This window comes from Ictidomys tridecemlineatus, chromosome 10, assembly GCF_052094955.1.
Source record: "Ictidomys tridecemlineatus isolate mIctTri1 chromosome 10, mIctTri1.hap1, whole genome shotgun sequence".
Lineage (NCBI taxonomy): Eukaryota > Metazoa > Chordata > Mammalia > Rodentia > Sciuridae > Ictidomys > Ictidomys tridecemlineatus.
Genome location: NC_135486.1, coordinates 78,609,544 through 78,630,465, shown reverse-complemented (window position 1 = coordinate 78,630,465; position 20,922 = coordinate 78,609,544). Strand labels below are relative to the sequence as shown.

General features: G+C 32.3%; 1 protein-coding gene across 1 annotated transcript in view; it reads left to right on the top strand.

The window, feature by feature from the left end:
• The window catches only part of Gpr158 (G protein-coupled receptor 158), a 390,707-nt gene that overhangs the window by 235,728 nt on the left and 134,057 nt on the right, over nucleotides 1–20,922 (top strand). Inside the window, exon 6 of the mRNA XM_005320245.5 lies at nucleotides 19,140–19,208. Coding sequence (XP_005320302.2) covers nucleotides 19,140–19,208 — 69 coding nt within the window. The remainder of the gene's footprint in view (nucleotides 1–19,139; nucleotides 19,209–20,922) is intronic.

Below are 20,922 nucleotides of genomic sequence, written 5' to 3'. Positions count from 1 at the left end.
GTCCAATGATTTATCTACATCTGTTGATATATCCTATGATTTATATTGTAAAATCCATTTATGTGCTCTATTCTATTTATTGATTGGCATATGTTAAATCATACTTGCATCCATGGAATAAAAACAACTAGATCATGATATGTGATCTTTTTAATATGTCTTTTCTGTTAAATTTGATTTTCAAGTATTTCATCAAGGATTTTTGTCTTGTTGTTCATCAAGGATATTGTTCTATAGTTTACTTTTTTGTCATATCCTAATCAGACTTTGGTAGCAGGGTATTACTGGCTTCATAGAGTTTAGAATTGTTTGTTTCCTTTCTATTTTAGGGAAAGTTTTGAAGACCATGTATTATTTTCTTTTTTAAAATTTGGTAAAATTCAGCAGTGAATCCATACAGTCCTGGACTTTTTTCTTTGCTTTGCAGAAAGAAATTTGTCCATTTCTTCTAGATTTTCCAAATTCCTATCATATCATTTTTCAGAGTGTTCTCTAATAAGCCTATGAATTTCAGTGGTATCTGTTTTGAAATAGTGTCCTGCTTTAACCTCTAATTTTATTTATTTCAATCCCCCACTCCCACCCTCACCCCCACCCCTCTGTTAGTTTAGCTAGAGTTTGTCAATTTTGTTTAACTTTTCAAACAACCAACTCCTTTGTTCATTTGTCTTTTGTATTGGTTTCTTATTCTCTAACTTATTTCTGCCTTATTCTTATCATTTATTTCCTTCTAATAATTTTGCATTTAATTTAGTTTGTTCTTGTTTTCTGAGACTTGAGATGAAGCATTGTTACTTATTTGTTATCTCTCTTGTTTTTAGTTTAGCTACTCACATATTCCCCTCTTAGTATTGCCTTTTTTATTGCTGTGTCTCACAGGTTCTGGTATATTGTGTTTCCATTTTTATTTGATTCTAGGAATATTTTATCTGCCCCCTTCATTTTTCAATGTCTCACTATTTATTCAAAAAATATACTCTTCAATCTCCATGTATTTTTATCATTTCTACAGTTTCTCTTGCTGTTGATTTCTAATCCATTCTTTCATGGTCTAATAAGATGCAAGAAATTATTTCATTAATTTTTTTTGTTAAAACTTGCTTTATTGTCTAATGTGATTTATTTTGAAAAATAAAAAGATCCATGAGTTGATGAGAAGTATGTATATTCTTCAATTATTGGATGAAATATTCTGTAGAAGTTTGTTAAACTCATTTGATCTGTTTGATCTTTCTTTGTTGATTTTTTTGGGATCTAGATGAGAATGGGATATTGAAGTCACATTGTCGTGGGGTCTGTCTATCCCTTAATATTTAGTAGTGTTTGTTTTATAAAATTGGGTGCTCTCATATTTGCTGCATTTATGTTTATAATTAATTGTTCCTTTTATCAATATGTAGTGAGAATCTTTGTGTCTTCTGATTTTGGCACAATGACAGTTTTATCAATAGGAGTAGAGCTACTCATGCTTGCTTTTAAATTCCATTTGCTTTGAATATCCTTTTCCATTCTTTCACTTTCAGTGTGTGTATATCTTTGCTAATAGGCAAGTTTCTTATAAGCAGTGATTGTTGGATCTTGTTTTCTAATCCAGTCAGCCTGTTTGTATCTTTTAGTTAGAGAATTAAGATAATTTACATTCAGTATTATTACTAAAGATATGTACTTTTCCCCATCATTTTCTTGTTTTTCTTCTCCTTGTTTTGAATCCTCTATTAATTTCCCTCCTCTTATTTATTGTAGAGGTTTGATAGTTTTTTGTATAAATGATGTTTTATTTTTTCCTACTTTTCATTTGCTTATCTACTATGCTAATGAGATTATTCTTTCTTGTTCTCTCATGAGTATAATTTTTATTTTTCCTCCTCTGGGTATAGAATTTCCTAAAATATTTTTTTTTGTAATGTTGCTGTAGTAGTCATGAATTCCCTTAGTTCATGCTTATCTTGTAGGGTCTTTATATCTTCTTTAATTTTGAATGATAATTTTACTTGGTATAGTAATACAGGTTGGTGTTTATTTCCTTTTTGGACTTGAAATGTATAATTTCATGCCCTCCTGGCCTTTGGGATTTCTTTTCAGATCTGCTGTTGTTTTGGATGGATTTGCCTCGGCACTTCTCTCTTCCAGCTTTTAATATTCTTTCTTTGTCCGCAGTTTAACTATAATATATTGTGGAGAGGTTCTTTTCTGATTGTTTATTTGGGGTTTTAAATGCTTCCTATACCTGGATGTCCATGTCTTTTCCAAGATGTGGAAAATTTTCTGCTATTATTTCACTGAATAGGTTTTCCATGCCTTTACCTGTAGCTCTTCTCTCTCGTCTATTCCAATTATAATTAAGTTTGTTCTTATAATAGTCTCAGAGATCTTATATGTTCTGTTCAATTTTTCTTATTTTATTCTTTATTACTGTATGTATGTTATAATTCATGAGCCTGGTTTCAAATCCTGATATTCTTTCTTCCACTTGATCTAGTCTATTGGTAAGGCTTTCAAGTCTGTTGTTGCTGTCTAATCTGACTTATTGAGAATTTTATTTCCAAGATTTCTGCTTATCACTTTTTCAAATTCTTCATCTCCTTATTGAATTTCTTATTCATATCCTGCATTGTCTTCCTTAATTCATCAATTGGTTTTCTGTATTCTCTTGAAATTCATTATTTTTTTAAAAAACTATTGTTTTAAATTCTTTATTCAGCTTTCATTCTCTTTAGTATCTTTGGAATATGTTACTATAGATTTATTAATTTTTGTACATATCAAATTGACTTGTTTTTTCATATTACTTGTGTTTCTATGCTGAGATTTGTGTATGTTTGGGGGAAGATTTTGCCTTAATTTAATATGAGGGTCTTCTTAATGATACCTTCTTTGGATGATATAACTTGGGGTATTGGTTTGTTCTGTTGGGTGAAGTTTAACTCCAGTTGAACATTATAGTGTAATCTTTCTGTGGCTTCTCTAACTATGATTTAGTATTTTTTTGACACAATATACTGTATTGGAGCCTGAGTATTACACTTTCTTTGTAGGTTTCACAATAGTGGAGTCCCTCTGGTAATCCAGGTTGGGATGGTGTAGACGCAGAATATGTGAGGCGTAGTGTCAGTTGTTACTATTACAATGAGAATGGAAGCTGCCTTAGGTTGTGATGGTTTCCACAGGCACAGTTGAAATTGGCTGTTTACTTAGGATTCTGATACTGTCTGCTGTAACTCTGGTGGAGGATCTGAAACACCTGCAAGTTTATGTCTCTCCTTTAAGTAGAAGTGACTTCCAGGAATGAGTGAGATTGAGTTGTGTCAAGAGCTGGGCTTATTTCTCTCAACAAACTTGGGAGTGTAGCTCAAAGATAGAGCCGCCTTCCCAATGTACATAAGTAAGATTCTGGATTTAATGTCCAGCTCAGGAAGAGAGAGAATGTGGAACAGGGGAGGAAGGGGGGAGAGAGAGAGAGAGAGAGAGAATAATAAAAGTAGATAAGAAACTAAAAAGTGGACAAAGAAGGGAGAAAGACTACACATAGAAATAAAAATGGTAAAGGAAGAAAAAATTAAGAGGAAAAAATCTGATGAACTTTTTTTAATGAAGTAAAAGTTAGAAAAATGATAATTTAAAAGAAATCGTAATGAAAAATAGAGAGTAAATTAAAGATATAACTTATTCTAATTAGTATCACATCCTTGTGGTTGTACAGGATGAAAAGTTTCGTATATTCATATATGTACATAAAAATTCTGTCCAATTCATTCTACTGTCTTTCCTATTCCCATCTGCCCTCTCTTCCCTTTTTCCCCCTTTGTCTAATCCTATGAACTTCTGTTCTCCATTCTTCCCACCCTTTACAATGTGTCAGCATCCACATATCAGAGAGAATGTTCAGCCTTTGGTTTTTGGGGATTGACTTATTTCATTTAGCATGATAGTTTCAGTTCCATCCATTTACCAGAAAATGACATATATTCATTCTTCTTTATGGATGAGTGGGATATTCCATTATGTAGATGTACATTTTCTTTATCCATTCTTCTGTTGAAGTTCACCTAGGTTGCTTTCATTTCTCAGCTATTTTGAATTGAGCTGCCGTAAACATTTATACAACTGCATGCCTTTTGAATGCTGATTTTAAGTCCTTTGGATATATTCCAAGGAATGGGATAACTGGGTCAAATGGTGGTTCCATTCCAAGTTTTCTGAGGAATCTCCATACTGCTTTCCATAGTGGCTATACCAATTTGCATTCCCGCTGGCAATGTATAAGTGAACCTTTTCCCCTACATCCTCACTAACATTTATTATTACTTGGATTCTTGATAATCACCATTTGGACTGGATTGATATGGAATTTCAGTACAGTTTTAATTTGCATTTCTCTAATTGTTAGAGATGTTGAACATATTTTTATATATTTGTTGATCGATTTTATTTCTTCCTCTGTGAAATTCCTGTTCAGTACCTTAGCCCATATATTGGTTTTTGTTTTTTCTGGTGTTAAGTTTTTTGAGTTCTTTGGAGATTAATAATCTTGCTGAGGTATAGGTGGGAAAGATTTTCTCCAATTCTGTAAATTCTTTCTTTATATTCCTGGTTGTTTCCTTTGCTGTGAAGACGCTTTTTAATTTGAATTCATTTAATTTATTGATTCTTGATTTTATTTCTTGTGTTTTGGAGTCTTGTTGAGGAGGTCTTTTCCTAAGGTGACATGAGGGAGAGTTGGTCCTACATTTTCTTCTAGTATGCATAGGATCTCTGGTCTAGTGCCTAGGTCCTTGAATCACATTAAGTTGATTTTTGTGCAGTGTGAAAGATAGGGATTAAATTTTATTCTATCATATATGGACTTCCAGTTTTCCACGTACCATTTGTTGAAGAGGCTATCTTTACTCCAATTATGCTTATGGCACCTTTATCTAGGATGAGATAACTGTAGTCATGGGGGTTTGTCTTTGTGTCTTCTATTCTGTACCATTCCTCTACATGTCTGCTTTGGTGCCAATATTATATCATGCTGTTTTTGTTATTGTAGCTCTACAGTATAAGTTAAGGTCTGGTATTGTTATACCTTCTGCTTCACTTTTCTCTCTGAGGATTGCTTTGCCTATTCTGGGCCTTTTTTTTTTTTTTTACAAATGAATTTCATGACTGCTTTTCTATTTCTATGAAGAACACCATTGGAATTTTAGTAAAAAATTGCATTAAATCTGTATAACACTTCTGGTTGTATGGCCATTTTGATTTTATTAATACTACCTAACAAAAAAAGGCATGGGAGAACTTTCCATCTTCTAATGTTGTCTTCTATTTCATTCTTAAGTGTTCTGTAGGTTTCATTGTACAGGTCTTTCACTTCTTTTGTTTGATTGATTCCCAAATTTTTTCTTTTCTGAGGATTTTTCACATCATTTTACCTTTAGTCTGTGGAGGTTTTTGCCTTTGAGGTGAGTCTCTTGGAGACAGCATTTTGTTGGATCTTATTTTTTAATCCAATCTGCCAGTTCATGTCTTTTGATTGATGAGTTTAAGCCATTTAAATTCAATGTTATTATTAAGATATGAATTTTATTTTCTATCATTTTGATTTATTTCTGGTTTTTAATTTGAATTAGTTCCCCATTTGATTGACTATTCTTCTAAGTGTAGTTCCTTCCTTTGCTGGTTTTCACTTTTATTTTTCATGAAATATTGAACATGTTTTCTAGTGTAGGCTTTCTTGTGAATTCTTTATTTTTTGTTTATCACAAAAGGTTTTTATTTCATTGTCAATTCTGAAGCTTAGTTTTGCTGTTTAGTATTGCTATTTAGTAACCATTTTCTTTCAGAACTTGATATATATATTATTCCAAGACCTCCAGCTTTAAGGGTCTGAGTTGAGAAATTGGCTGATTTCTGGATTGGTTTCCCTGTAAATATGAATGGTAATGTTTCTCTGGCAAGCTTTAAATTTCTATTCTTATTCTGTATGTTGGGCATTTTCATAATAATGTACCTTGGTTGGGTCTGTTATAATTTTGTATATTTGGGGCCCTGTATGCCTCCTGTACTTGATTTTTCCATTTCATTATTAAGATTTGGGAAATATTCAGATATTATTTCTTTGAAAATATTGTGTATTCCTTTGTTTTGTATCTCCAAGCCTTTTTCTATCATAATAATTCCTAAGTTTGGTCTTTTCATGTTGTTCCATATTTCTTGGAAGTTCTGTTTATGGTCTCTTAGTATCTTTTCTAGATGGTCAACTTTATTTTCAAAATTATATCTTTGTTTTCATTCCCTGAAACTCTTTTAAGTGATCTCGTCTGTGTCTAGTCTAGATGCTTTTCAATGAATTTTTAATTTGGCTTATTGATTTTTGTTTGTTTGTTTGTTTTGAATATTTCTTTTTTTTCAGACTGTCTCTCTCTCTCTGTAATGAAGTGATCTTTTGCTTCCTGTATTTTCTCTCCAAAGTTACTCCTTATATTATCTTTTCCTTGCAGATCAATTTAACTATGTACATTCTAACCTCTTTTGATGATATTTCTTCTACCATGGTCTCAATGGATTCTTTTATTGAATTATATAGGTTTGTTTTGGGCAGTTTTTTCCCTTGCTTTTTCATATTGTTTGTATATCTTCTCGTTTAACATTATGATTTTGACTCTATTTGAGTAGATATTTTTTCCCCTGTGAAATTGCAGTGTTCCTGAAAGTTTCCAGTACTTCACAGTTTAGGGGGAGACAGATAATAACAAAAACCAATACAAACAATGTTTACAGCATTAAACCAAATAGTTTCTGCTTTGGAATCTATTATTTTAATGGTCACAATAAACAAATGATATGATCAGTTATTGCCCATGATAAAAACAGTAAGCTTACTTATGTGTTTACATTTTAAATTGTGAACAGGGATAGAAAATAAGTAATGTAGGATGTGATAATTGTAAAGAAAGAGAAGAGAAAATAGAAGTAAAATAGGAAGAGTGATAGATCAATAAAGATTGGCTGTTAACAAAGGAAAAGAGAGAAAGAATCAAGGGAAAGATATGAGAGAAAAAAGTGTATAAAATAAAAAATAATTTTAAAAATGTAAAAGAGCACAAGAACAAAACTGATATATTTCAATCAAATATCTTGTCTTCAAAATACTAATTGATGAGAAAAAACTGCCTTCAAAGAATGCTAGGAATGAAAAAAAAAAGAAATGAATATGCTTGTCCATGAACCATTCAGGTCACAACTGAGCATAGAGTCAGATGGAGATGGAGAAGAAGAAGAAGGAAAAAAAAAAGGTTCATGATGAAAAGTTAAAGAATTGTTTCTGTTGAATTTTAAAAGATGTTTGGCTTCCCTTCTTAGATGTGTTAGGTGAGGGTTGCTGAAGTATGAAGAGAAATCCTGTAGGCAAGATTCCTTGGGACAGTTTAGGCTCTTCTTTGAGTGGCATATTGGTCTAAACATTTTAAATCAGCATACCTTCCAGGCTGGGTAGTTGCTGAACCATGGCTGGGAGACCATCCCCCAGGAAAAACCTCTGGGTTTCACTCATGAAGTGGAGGGTCCAATTCTTTTCCCCCTTAGTCACTCATGAAATTTGTGTTTAGACTTTTGGGTTCAGAGTGTGTACTCAATCGATTTCTATGCTGCCCTTTTTGAATTCTAGCCAGGCTTGTCTTTCCCAGCCAGGCATGACTCTCCCAGTCAGTCTTTCAAGGAGTCGTTCTGGAACAGAAGGGGGAAGCCAAGCATGTTTCCCCCATCAGTTTTTCCCTTTGTAAGCACATTTCAACGCTTGATTTTCTCCCAATCACTTAGGTACACACTTTTCTGTGCGGTGTGGGTTTGCTAAACCTGTTTTTCAGCACAGTTGTGGGGATTCATTTTCCCCAGCTGCTGTTCCCTGGTACTGGAGCTTAAAAATAGTTCCTTCTTCTGATTTCCCTAGTAGCCAAGAGAGATGCAGCTTCTTTTCCACAAAATAATGTTGTGCAGGACACTTTCTGTTTAGTTGGGTGGTGCCTGTGATCTCTCTGTATCCAGACACCCTTCAGACCTTCTTGCTGAGAAACTGCATGTCTGAATGTTTGGTTTCATGCCAGAGAGCAACCAGGGAAGCAACCTTCTCTAATCCACCATTCTGAATCCTTCTCCTCACTCTTACATTTTATTTATTTATTTTTATTGATTTTTTTTTTAAAAAGTAAATGACAGCAAAATGCATTACAATTCTTATTACACATATGCAGCACAGTTTTTCATATCTCTGGTTGTATATAAAGTATGTTGACACCAATTCCTGTCTTCATACAGGTACTTTGATTAATGATGTCCATCACATTCCACCATCCTTGTGAATCCTCTGCCCCCTCCTTTTACATCCCACCCCTCTGCCCCATCTAGAATCCATCTATTCCTCCCATTCTCTCCCTCCCTACCCCAATATAGTCAGCCTTCTTATCTCAGAGAAAACATTTGGCATTTGTTTTTTGGGGGACTGTCTAACTTCACTTAGCATTATCTTCTCTGATGCCATCCATTTACCTGCAAATGCCATGATTTTGTTCTTTTTTAATGCTGAGTAAAGTTCCATTGTGTGTATATGCCACATTTTTTTATCCATTCATTCACTGAAGGGCATCTAGGTTGGCTCCACAGTTTAGCTATTGTGAATCATGCTGCTATAAAATTGATGTGGTTGTGTCCATGTAGTATGCTGTTTTTAAGTCTTTTGGATATAGACCAAGGAGAGGGAGAGCTGGGTCAAACGAGCAGAACATTTAAGAAATATGGGATAGAGTAAAAAGACCAAATTTAAGAGTTATTGGGATAGAGGAAGGCATAGAAGTCTAAACCAAAGGAATGAACAATCTATTCAATGAAATAATATCAGAAAACTTTCCAAACATGAAGAATGAATTGGAAATCCAAATTCAAGATGCTTAAAGGACATCAAATGTACAAAATCACAACAGATCTGTACCAACGTACATTATAATAAAAATGCCCAACATACAGAATAAGGAGAGAATTTTAAAAGCCTTGAGAGAAAGGAATCAGCCTAAATATAGGGAAAAACCAATTAGTGGAGTTTTCAACACAGACCCTGAAAGCTAGAAGATCCTGGAACAACATATATCAAGCTCTGAAAGAAAATGGGTGCCAATCAAGTACCTTGTATCCAGAAAAATTAAGCTTTATATTTGAAGATGAAATAAAAATCTTTTATGATAAACAAAAGTTAAAAGAATTTATAGCTAGAAAACCGGGACTACAAAACATCCTTGGCAAAATATTCCATGAAGAGGAAATGAAAAACAAGAATGAAAATCAGCAGCAAGAGGTAATACTCTAAAGGAAAAATTAAGTCAAGTTAAATAACAAAAATAAACAAATGTGGCTGGAAATATATTGATATGTCTCAATAATAACCCTGAATGTTAATGGATTAAATTCACCAATCAAAGACATAAGCTAGTAGACTGGATTTTTAAAAAAGACCCAATGATATTCTGCCTACAGGACACTCATCTGATAGGAAAAGACATACACAGACTGAAGGTAAAAGGTTGGGACAAATCATACCACTCACATGGACTATGGAAGCAAGCAGGGATTTCCATCCTCGTATTAAATAAAGTAGACTTCAAGCCAAAGTTAATCAAAAGGATAAAGATGGTCACTCTTACATTTTAAATGTTGTCTATTTTGTTTGCCAAGTTCAATCTGGGAGAACAACCATTAAAGTATTGCCAATCACTAACACCCTTTAGTTACAAGGATATGACTTATTATGTTCTTTTACTTAACAACAGGTAAAATAATGCATGGAAGAAATTGAAAGGGATTAAGTGGAATAAAGGAATTACTTTGGTGTATGTGCCTTACTTGAATAGGGCAGGCCTGGATAAAATGACAGAAAAGGTTACACGAAGGGTATGGAATATCTGAGGTAGGATAGATAGAGGAGGAGAGTACAGTTAACAAGAAAAAAGCACCTGTGTTATAAAGACAAGTGAAAAGTGACTTTATTTGTACCTTCGTCTCATTTTCTCTACCCACCCTGTCTGGCTCAGGTTTCTCTATGAAACCAAGAAGTAACAGTATGTGTAACCAGCTATAAACATGTAGTTTCTTCTGCTTTTTCCCATCTCCCTTCTCTTATATTTTCTCTTCCTTAGCCTTTGAAAACTAAATCATTGAATATTCCATGTATTAAAATGAAAACTCTCCTGTTTCCTTGAATATTTTTTAACATTAATGTGACTTTTCAGTTTAATTGCTTATTTTTTTAACCACTCATTCATTTCATGGGGTACTTGGTCAAGAAAAATTTGAAAGTTCTGAAAAAAAGTAAAACTATGAAAGTAAAAATATGAATAAAAAACAAAGGTAAAAACTATGAAAATGAGTTTTCAAAAAATCCAATTCTTTCATTTCTAGTCTAGTATGATTCAGATATAGTTTGACTATAATATAAGTAAATAATTGATTATTCTTAATAAGAATAGGAAACCTGAATAGAAAGTGGTTGGAAAAAAATAATTTTGGGCATCTTGACTTTGAGGTAGTTCATTCAGGTGAAAATGTCCTATAAGCAAGTGAAATCCTGAGTCTAGAGATCTAGAAAGTAGTTGGGGATGAAGATATGTATTTAGAGTTATTTCAACAAACTTTAAAAAGCTTATTTCTTTCAGAGAACTGATTTAGTAAAATTTAACCTCTATTACAGCTAAACACATTACCTTTAAAAATATCTATTACATTGTAATTTTTGTTTTTTATACATGTCCTAATTCTCTATTGTCAAATTGCTCTACTAATTTCTCTATACACAATTATTTCACTAATGTCTTATGTCTTTTTGAGTTGATAATCTGTCCTAGTGAATAAAATAGTATATTTTAAAATAAAGAATCCATAACAAAGAAAGAAAACTAATTAAAACATCCATCAGCTAGTGTGACCTTTTTCAATTCTGTAGAGAAAGGGTAGCAGTTATAAACTTAATTACAACTCATGAATTAATTATTTGAAAGTCTTTTCTAAACCACTTCCATGGATATAAGAAATAAAACTTTAAAATATTATAAGATAATTATTTAATTGTAAACATTATAATTTGATGAAAAGCATAAAGTCTATCTGAAACAGAATCATTTAATGAAATAAATGGCTAGAGTTGACAATAAAAATATTAACAGGATATAAACAGGATGTTAATTAATTAATATTTCATTCCTTTTTCACTTGTATTTTGACTAACAATTTTAAGAATGACTCACTCAATATGGACTAAATTCTGTAATGCCCACTTCTTGATGGTTCTTAATGCTCTTATGTTTGAGGCAAGTCAGCATCCAACTTGCTCCATATAATCTAGAAATCCTTAAACTATTTCAAAGATTCAGTTTTGAAATCCTGTGTTCATCACCTTTGTGTCTAAAACAGTTTTCCGCCCACACCCTTTAAAATCCACTTTGTTGCTTACCTGTCAGATATTATACTATTTTAAGTTTCTGAACTGTTTACTCTTCTTTCCAATAGTGGAGCATTTATTATACCTTATTAAATCATTTATTGGATATCTCACTGAAGTTCTTATCATGTCTGATTATTTGTAAATGTATTAGTAGAATAAAACTTTTTGTTACATGTATAAAATAAGGATTATAATAAAAGCATAAAGTAAAATTAATAAACAAGTCCTAGAATAGTTAGGCCATCTCCAAGTATTTTAAATATGAAACATTTTTCTGTTTTGTACTTTTTCTGTTGTTTTATACATTTCCAAACATGCTGCAGAGGATGGATAATGTGTTAAAGACAAGCTTAACAGTACTAAGAAATTCTGTTTCCACTCTCACAATTTTTTTCCTGTTTAAGAAGACTAAGAACATGCTGATACTGATCAACAAACAAATGCTAATTTGTGAACATTAGCATTTCAAAATAGTTATACACAGAAATTAAAAATTTCAGCATACCAAATTTTTAAAAATATGAAATTAAACAATGTTCAAATGATAAAAATTACATAAATCTATGAATACTTAGAAATACATGAAAATTAATAATTTGTGAAATTTCTTAAATTTCTTTACTATAAAATACATTTAAGTTTTTAAAATTAATGATGTCAAACTAAATAATATTTGAGTTTATCTCAATGTAGCAAATATTGGTATTCTGAAAAAGTGATCAAAGTATTTTATCTCTTTAATGACAAATTTTAAAATAATATTATTTTATATTTTGATTACATTCATTCCGTTAGGATTTTTTATGAGGAAGATTTTTTTTGTCATTTTATACTTCTTATTTGAAAACTGTATCAGTTAATATCAGTTGTTTTTAATGAATATTAGAAGTCTGAGCTAATTACATAGTGTGTTTCAGTAATTTCATGCCACTTTTTTAAGGATATAAAGTAATTTTTCCCAAGGCAAGATTGCTTTATGTGGTATTTTAGTCTACATCATTCATTTCTGTATTTTTTTGACATTCAAAGAATTTATCTCCACTATGCAAAATGAATTGCTGTATTTAGCTATATTGAAAGAAAAATGGAATTGAAGACTCCAAATAAATTTTAGAAAAAAGCAGCTGAATCTGCATATTTTGCAGAGAACCCATGGAAACATGAGGACAAATAGGACATGATCCTTCACAGTTTTAGAAGGTATTCTAGTGGCATATTAAAAGGGAAAAAGGGCTGAGAGTTAAGAAGTATGAGAGTTGTTGTTTTGGTGATTAGTTGCTTTGGGCATGAATACTAAGGATATAGATGAATGAAAATTATCCAAAACATTCCCTCTCATGCGTCTGAGTTATTCTGCACCTCTGAAACTGTAGTGAGTCATAAATTTTGAGTTCTAAAATCAGGTGAGACCAGGGGGAGCATCTTAAGTGTTCACATTATCTGAAACAAAGCAGAGCCAATTGGCAAACATCTCATATTAATTCTGCAAAAAATTATTGCCATGAAAAGTGTTTTCCTAGCCAGATGATAAATCGTAAGTAATAATGAATGATCTGTTATTTCTAATCTCGAATGTCTACAAAGTCATTGGTTTTTCCTCTTCATTTAGTGTTCTGAACTGTTTTCAAGAACATGAAACTATATATATGATATGTTACTTTGAACTGTATTTTTTAAAATCATCACTGATTTCAAGATATATTAGAACTCATGTGAGCTACTCCATTTTTTATAGCTAAAGCTCATAAGGAAATATTTTGGATGAAACCTCATGACTGGCTTCCAAATTTTCAAGACATAATAATCACAAGTTGAATCATTGGTTTTATATTTTTCAATTTTTCATTTCTATTTTCTTAAGATTGCTTATATATAAGTGAACAGAGTTGTAAGCTTACAGTTGAATCATAGATAGATAGATAGATAGATAGATAGATAGATAGATAGATAGATAGATGTGTGTGTGTGTGTGTGTGGTGTGTGTGTGTGTGTGTGTGTGTATATATATGAAAGCTAAAATATACTGTCATGTGTAACTAATAAAAAAAGAATGTACAAATGTTTAGCTCAAAGATAATTTTACTATAAAGAAGAATGTACAAATGTTTAATTTTGTTATTTTCTTATTGATTAAACCATAGACATTCTGAAATTACATGTTCACTCATAGATTAGTGCTTGTGGAAAAAGTAGTCCCAAAGTTTACTAGTTTTTGCCTTAGGGCATTAGCCATTAGCCAGTTCTTTTTACATTTGCATATTTATTTTGGACTGTATTTTTGGCTGAACTTTTCAAAAGGTCTTAAAACTCCTCAACAGTAAATAAATTATCATGTCATAAAGATGGATTTTATAAGTAAAGTCTTAGAAATGAGAAAGAATATTTAGTTAAAGCAATGTGTCAGTTTCTTTTACTGTTTTACTTAAAACTATCAGCGGGGCTGGGGATGTGGCTCAAGTGGTAGAGCGCTCGCCTGGCATGCGTGTGGCCCGGTTCGATCCTCAGCACCACATACCAACAAAGATGTTGTGTCCACCAACTAAAAAATAAATATTAAAAATTCTCTCTCTCTCTCTCTCCTCTCTCTTTAAAAAAAAACTATCAGCAATTTTAGTAAATTTTTAATAGAATCTGAATCAAACCCTTACTTGTAGTTTATTTTTTAAATGCTTAGTTGTGTTACCTGGTTGTGTAATTATGTAATTCCATATTGTCCTGCTATTTTTATTTTGGGTAAGAACAAAACCACTGAGGGTCAAATTGTATGTTCCAAGGAAACAGCATTGGGAATCAACAGCTATGGATGATAGTTTTCCTGGAATCTGTCATTCAGCAGCTGACTAAGATTAGGTACCCTGTTGACCTCACTTTCTATATTTGTACATGAAAAATTTATGCAAAACTAACACTGACTGAGTGTCTGCTCTTATCAGTCTTCACAATAGTACTACCCTTTTTATAGGCAAAGAAACTAAATCTTAGAAAGTTATGCAACTTACCCAAGGACACAATGCTAATGAAGGATTAATGCTGAGATTACAAACTTTTTTGTTGTTGTGGTTGCTGCTACTACTGAAAGATCTGTCAAGAGGAGGAAAAGTTTATTTTGGCTCATGATTTCAGAGGTTCTGTCCATGGTGAGCTGACCCTGTAGCTCTGGTCCCAGAGATGAGGCAGATGAGGCAGATGAGGCAGAACCTCATGGAGGAAGCCTTTGGAGGTGGAAGGCAGCTCAGTACGTGGTAACAGAGAGAGTTCTACTCACCAAGAACAAACCATACCTACCTACAGTTTCCCAGTTAATCTGTATTAATGGATGAATCTGTGGAGGTACTCTAATCATTTTACCTCTGAAAATTCTTTCATTGTCTCATATCTTAGGGGACATCACATCTGTAAACCATAATACAAACCATCTAGATATAAAGTCTGTGTGTTTTAGTCCATGAATTTATAATTCTCTGAATTACTTATATTATACATGAAGAGTTTCTGTCCTGACCATCTCTCTCTGCTTTTTTATACAGCCCCCATTTTAATGTTTGAAAATTTTTCTGAAAATCTAAAACTGATTTTAACTGATCCCATTTTTGATAATTGTTTCTTAACAAATTTCTCTAAATTTTGAGTTTTCTGTATTTCATGACAGATTTTAAGATAAATGAACTGCATACATTCTTTCAGACTGGCTGTAGTCTATTCCTATCCACATATAATTGTTAAAATTATTAAAAAACAGTGTCCCCATACCTCTCAATATTAAGAAACTCTTCACCATCACATTTTACACTTGGTTTCTAATCTATATTATATACTTCCAGGTGTTTATCAGATTTCATCAGAAGTCTCTCTGTCCATGGATTTCTTTATAGAAATAAAATATCTAAAATAAAACTGTACCTTATGAGTCATTTCCTGCTAATGTGCCTTATTCTTTTTGTTAACCATATAAATTTGTAGTGTCTTTGTTTATCACCTAAACCAATGATAGTTTATCCCTTTCAAAATATAATTCCATTACTATCTTACATTTTCTTTTAGATTTTGAGTTTCAACTATGTAAAAACGTATTCATGCTTAGAGATTTCTTTTGTAGTAGAAATAAAGTTAAAATACTGGAAGGTCAAGTCAGCTACAATCAAAAGCAGCTGCAATGCTTTAGTAAGATATACATTAATTTCCCCAGAGATTAAAAATGCCTAATAGTTATAAATAAAGTAGTTAGTTCCTTTAGAATCAGGGAAATAATAAAAAACCATTTTAATTATTTTAAAAAATTCAGCCTTCAGCATTCTCATTTTATTACTTCCAATGACTTAGCTTCCTTTGGGAGGTAATATCCTAGGCAAATCTTATGGAAACTACATCTGGGCTTCATCTTGTTCCTCCATAGTTTGTATCCAAGGATTATGGAATTTATAAATTGACCTTGACATAATTTGATAAAATTAGCATATTATGATTAACCTTTTCTTTGTTCTACAGGTTTGACATCTGTCTTATAAACCTTTACAAGTCATCCTTGGTCTTAGAAGTGGGGAAGGTGGGGTAGGAATGGAGTGAGGTAAAATATGCTCACCTGTAGCATAAAACTGAAATTGTATTATTAGGTTCTGTGTATGCTAAACCAAAGAGTTAGACTCAACATTAGCTCCCCAACTTTATATTCATCTGACAGTACTGGAATACAACAATTGATAATTTTTATTCATTAAAATAAATAAAACTTGATGTGAAAATATTACTTGAAAGAAAGGTTTAGACTTTTTGCATCAATAGTACATAATGGTAAAATTTTCTAATAGTTGAGTTGTCACATTTTAAGTTTTTTTTAAGTTTTTTTTTTTTTAGTTGTAGATGAACACAATACTTTCATTTTGTTTGTTTATTTTTATGTGGTGCTGAGAATCAAACCCAGTGCCTCACACGTGCCAGGCAAGCACTGTACAGCTGAGCCACAACCCCAGCCCTGACACATTTTAGTTTTTAAAAATTGATTTATTAAAAATGTTGAACAACAATGTATAACTATAAGCTCTTTCAGAGAAATTAAAGTATTTCTAGGTTTAGAAGATCTGAAACCCAAATATGTTCTCTTCTCCAGAAGAAATGATTATCAGCTTAGTATACATCCTCTAGACCTTTGTTTACACACACACACACACACACACACACTCACACACACACACAATGTATAGTGTAATTTTATGTATATTTTACATAAATAGTATCATAGTATATATTGTTGATTATCTTTCAAGAAAGTTTTTCAAGTGTTTCCCATCTAACAACTCTAGTTAAAAATAGTTCCATGCTACCATTTCTATTTCAAGCAAACTGTGAAAAAAAATGACATTTTTTCTTGACCTTTGTTATTTTGCTGATTATCTCCCTCATCCTTCTTCATTTTCCAATCCTTCCTCTTTTCCATACACACTGAGTGCCTTTTCTATCCTTCTTCACTTTAAATTTAAAACAACTTGCATTAATCCTTGGCACTTCTAATAACCAGTGAGACAGTGGCGAACATATTTTGAGGAACATGAGGCCTCTTCTGTGTCCTTGAGTTACACTTATTAAAGGGTTCCTGCTCAATCTGTGAGGCCATGAAGCCAGCTCTGCCAAGGAATATTGTGAAAGCAAAAAGTGTAGGTTTATGATATACCTTACATTTGATTATGAAATAGCTTCTCTGAGTTCTAATGTATAAATTGAAATTATGGGCTTCTCTGTTGAGCCAGGAGCAAAGTTAAGCAAGAGTTAAGAGTTCTCCACTTTTCCAGGTGAAAAAGAGACAGGTTATTTACTCTGAAAACATATACAAAATCATGCACTATTAGTGCTGCTGTTATGTGGTGGCTATAATACAGATACAGAGCCCACAGGCTCTAAAACTATCAGAAACTGCTGCAGGATGGAAGAGACCACTGTATCACACAGCACATCCACAACCTAGAGAAGAAACTGCTGGGTCCCTTCCAGGTTTTGGGCTCCTCTGTGGTCATTTTGGATTCCAGCATGAAACATTTGACAGCTAGCAACATGGACCTTTGTAGTTTTTAGATTCATCATCCTGATGCTGCTTTCTGACTTAAAGAATATATATGTACTTATTAAGAACCAGGCATGATGGTAGCCATTTTGTATACTTTGTGCTTCATAATCCTGTCAAATTTAATTAAGTAAATATTAGAATACTCATTCTATAGGTGAGGCAATTGAAGTTTAGTGCTGCCTAAAGTGGTTGTTTCATAATTGATACTAAGATGGACTTAACTCCAAAAGTCCATATATTCCACTACACCCTGCAGCTCTTTTTCATGACTATGTGTCTAATCAATATTGCATAGGTTATTTTATAAGCAGTTTTATATAGTATTGTGGATTTTCAGTCTTAGTATCATTGTTTTGAAAGTTTAAAACACAAGCCATAGAGTGTTCATAATTAGGTATACTTTGCAAACACAATTTGCCATTTTAGAAATTCTGCCAGTCAAAACTCACTTAAACACTTGTAGATAGAAATTTTCTTTTCATTGAATTATCTGCTAGCTAACATGACCAATATCAATAAGTACTTGAATAATAAAATCTGTTCACTGATTAAACTTGTTTCTCACTCTCAAATTTTAAAGTAGTAAAAATCCTGAGTTCTTTGAGGGATTGCATGAAGCATTTTTATGGGTAAAAACACACTATCAAAGGTTGTTTATTTGTTTAATATATAATATATTCTCATGGTTTGGCTTTATAGTATTTTTATTTTTGCAAAATTAATTGTTATTACCTCAAGTAATTTTCCTATTAAGATATTTGTATGAGATGACATTTGTGTATATCTTTTATATTGCATTAAATGAAAACACAGGGATCCCAGAATGACCTGTTTTTGTGTTTATATTCTTAATCAATGTACTGATACTTGAATTCATTGAAGCAAAATTTGTTATTAAGAGATAAGATTAACTATGATATTTTATATCTTGTTCCAATTCTAAGCATTTTGTTACAGGAATTTAACAAGCATCTTAATTACATTATACATATTTATGTTTAGAAAACTAAATAAATAAAAATTCAGGAGAGTTTATTTGAAAATTAAGTCTTTTGAATTTTGACTGCTGAATAACATTTAAGCATGTACACCATGTGAGATACTTAGGTTATTTAATGTGATTCATATTATTCATAGTGGAGCCACATTAGTGATTTGGGGGAATTCTATTTTAACCATTGTGGGAGATATACCATTTAGATTTCAAGACTTTATTTATGTGCTTGATTTATCTGCCAGAACTATCCTGTGGGTATTTGTGAAGTGGTTTAGGGTTAGCAGTTGATATGTACTTGTGGCTGATATTTCAGAAATATAGATAATTTCTGTGTGTATGAATTTCTTGGGTTAAAAGAATTATCAAAGCAATGTTATAAGCTGATTAGCCTACTCAGTGATTCAAATTTATAGAATTAAGTCACTGGCAGTATCATTAAATCTATTATCACTTTCATAGTTGTTTTACATGTTTCTCTTATTTATCCACTTGACTGCTAGATAATTGTCATTTATTTATATAATTTCACCCATAAATGTTGTTCTAATGGATGAGGCATTTTCAAAATAGGACAAATTCTTTTATGTCTAAAAACTTAACAATGACATTTTCATTATGTTTTATAGAGCATCAGAGCATCGGGCCTTATCCTGTTGGAAACAATCCTTTTTGGGTCTCTGCTTCTATACTTTCCAGTAAGTAACAATTATATTTTAAAAGTAGCCATTTTTATTCTTGTACTGGTATTTTATGTATGTGTATTAGTCAGCTTTTCATTGTGGTGACCAAAACACCTAATAAGAATGACTTATAGGAAGAAAAAATTACTTGAAGCTCATGATTTCAGAAGTCTTAGTCCATGGTCAGCTGATTCCATTACTCTGGACCCAAGATGAGGCAGAATCTCAGGAGGGAAGAACATGGCAGAGGAAAGCTGTTCAATCATGGCAGCTTGGAGGCAGAAGCATGAGCTAGGAAGAGATATGGTTCAAGGGCTAGTGACCTGCTTTCTACATCCATGCCCTACTTACCTACAGTCACAACTCAGTAGTGGTTTTTATGAATTAATAATGTACTCAGTAGTACATTATTAATTCATAAAATGGATTAACCCACTGATGAAGTTACAGCTCTCATATTCCAGTCTTTTTACTCCTGAACATTGCTGTAGTGCCTAACATGAGCTCTTTGGTGAATAATTTTAGATTCAAATTGTAACAATGTGTGTTCACACATGCACACACATACAAATATATATGTATATTGTTTATGTATAAATGTGCATGTATTATACATAAATATCTACAAATATATAATATATAATGCATACATTATACAAAAATACATATTTTTGTGCATGTCCACACACATATATACATATTTATATACACATATGCTGTAAATCCCTTATTTATATGCACATACCCATATGTATTACTAAGAGCTTCACAGTTATTTACATCCTGACTTAACATTTGGGTGACCTTAGACAAGTCACTTATCATTTATAAAGCTTAATTTCCTCTCCTAAAATGGAACTACTTATACTTTTATCCCATGTTTGTGAGGAAAATTAAATGTTTAAGTAAGATAATATATGAAAGGCATATTTTGTATAAGTAAGACTTAATATATACCATAAGTTCCAGGCATGATGGTGCATGCCTGTAATCCCAGCAGCTTGGAAGACTGAGGTAGGAGGATCAGGAGTTCAAAGCCAGCTTTAAGGCCCTAAGCAACTTAGTGAGACCCTGTCTCTAAATAAAATACAAAAAAGGGCTGGGGATGTCTCTCAGTGGTTGAGTGCCCCTCCGTTCTACCCCTGGTACCAAAAAAGAAACCACTCCTCCTAACATACACACACACACACACACACACACACACACACACACACACACACTCTCACACACTAAGTATTAATTTCCTTCTTCCTCCCCCTTTTACCTAAATCAACACTTTAAAACACACCAACTAGTTAATGCTAGAAAATTCCCTATGGAAAAACAAATATAAAAATTTAATGAACATAATGAAATAAATGTGTGTTAATAGTGCTTTAGGTATCATAGTAGACTAATTTTATCACAGCAGTACCTTGTTTACAATCATAAGGTAAGTACTGATTTTACTAATTCAGTTCAACCAACTTGTGTTCAGCAGTTACTGTTTGCTAAGCACTGTGATAATTTCTGGGAATATTCTTTGAGCAAGATAAACTTGATTTCTTCTTTCAAAAAGCTTACAATTTACAGGCAGAAATGAGTCAGTACAATTATAATACAATGTGACAAATTTTAAGAGTCATAGCTGAATTCTGCAGAGGCACTTAGGAAAGACATCTAACCAAGTCTAGGAATTAAGACATCAGTTGAGGGTCAGAGATCTGAAAGAAGAGTAGGTATTGAGGAG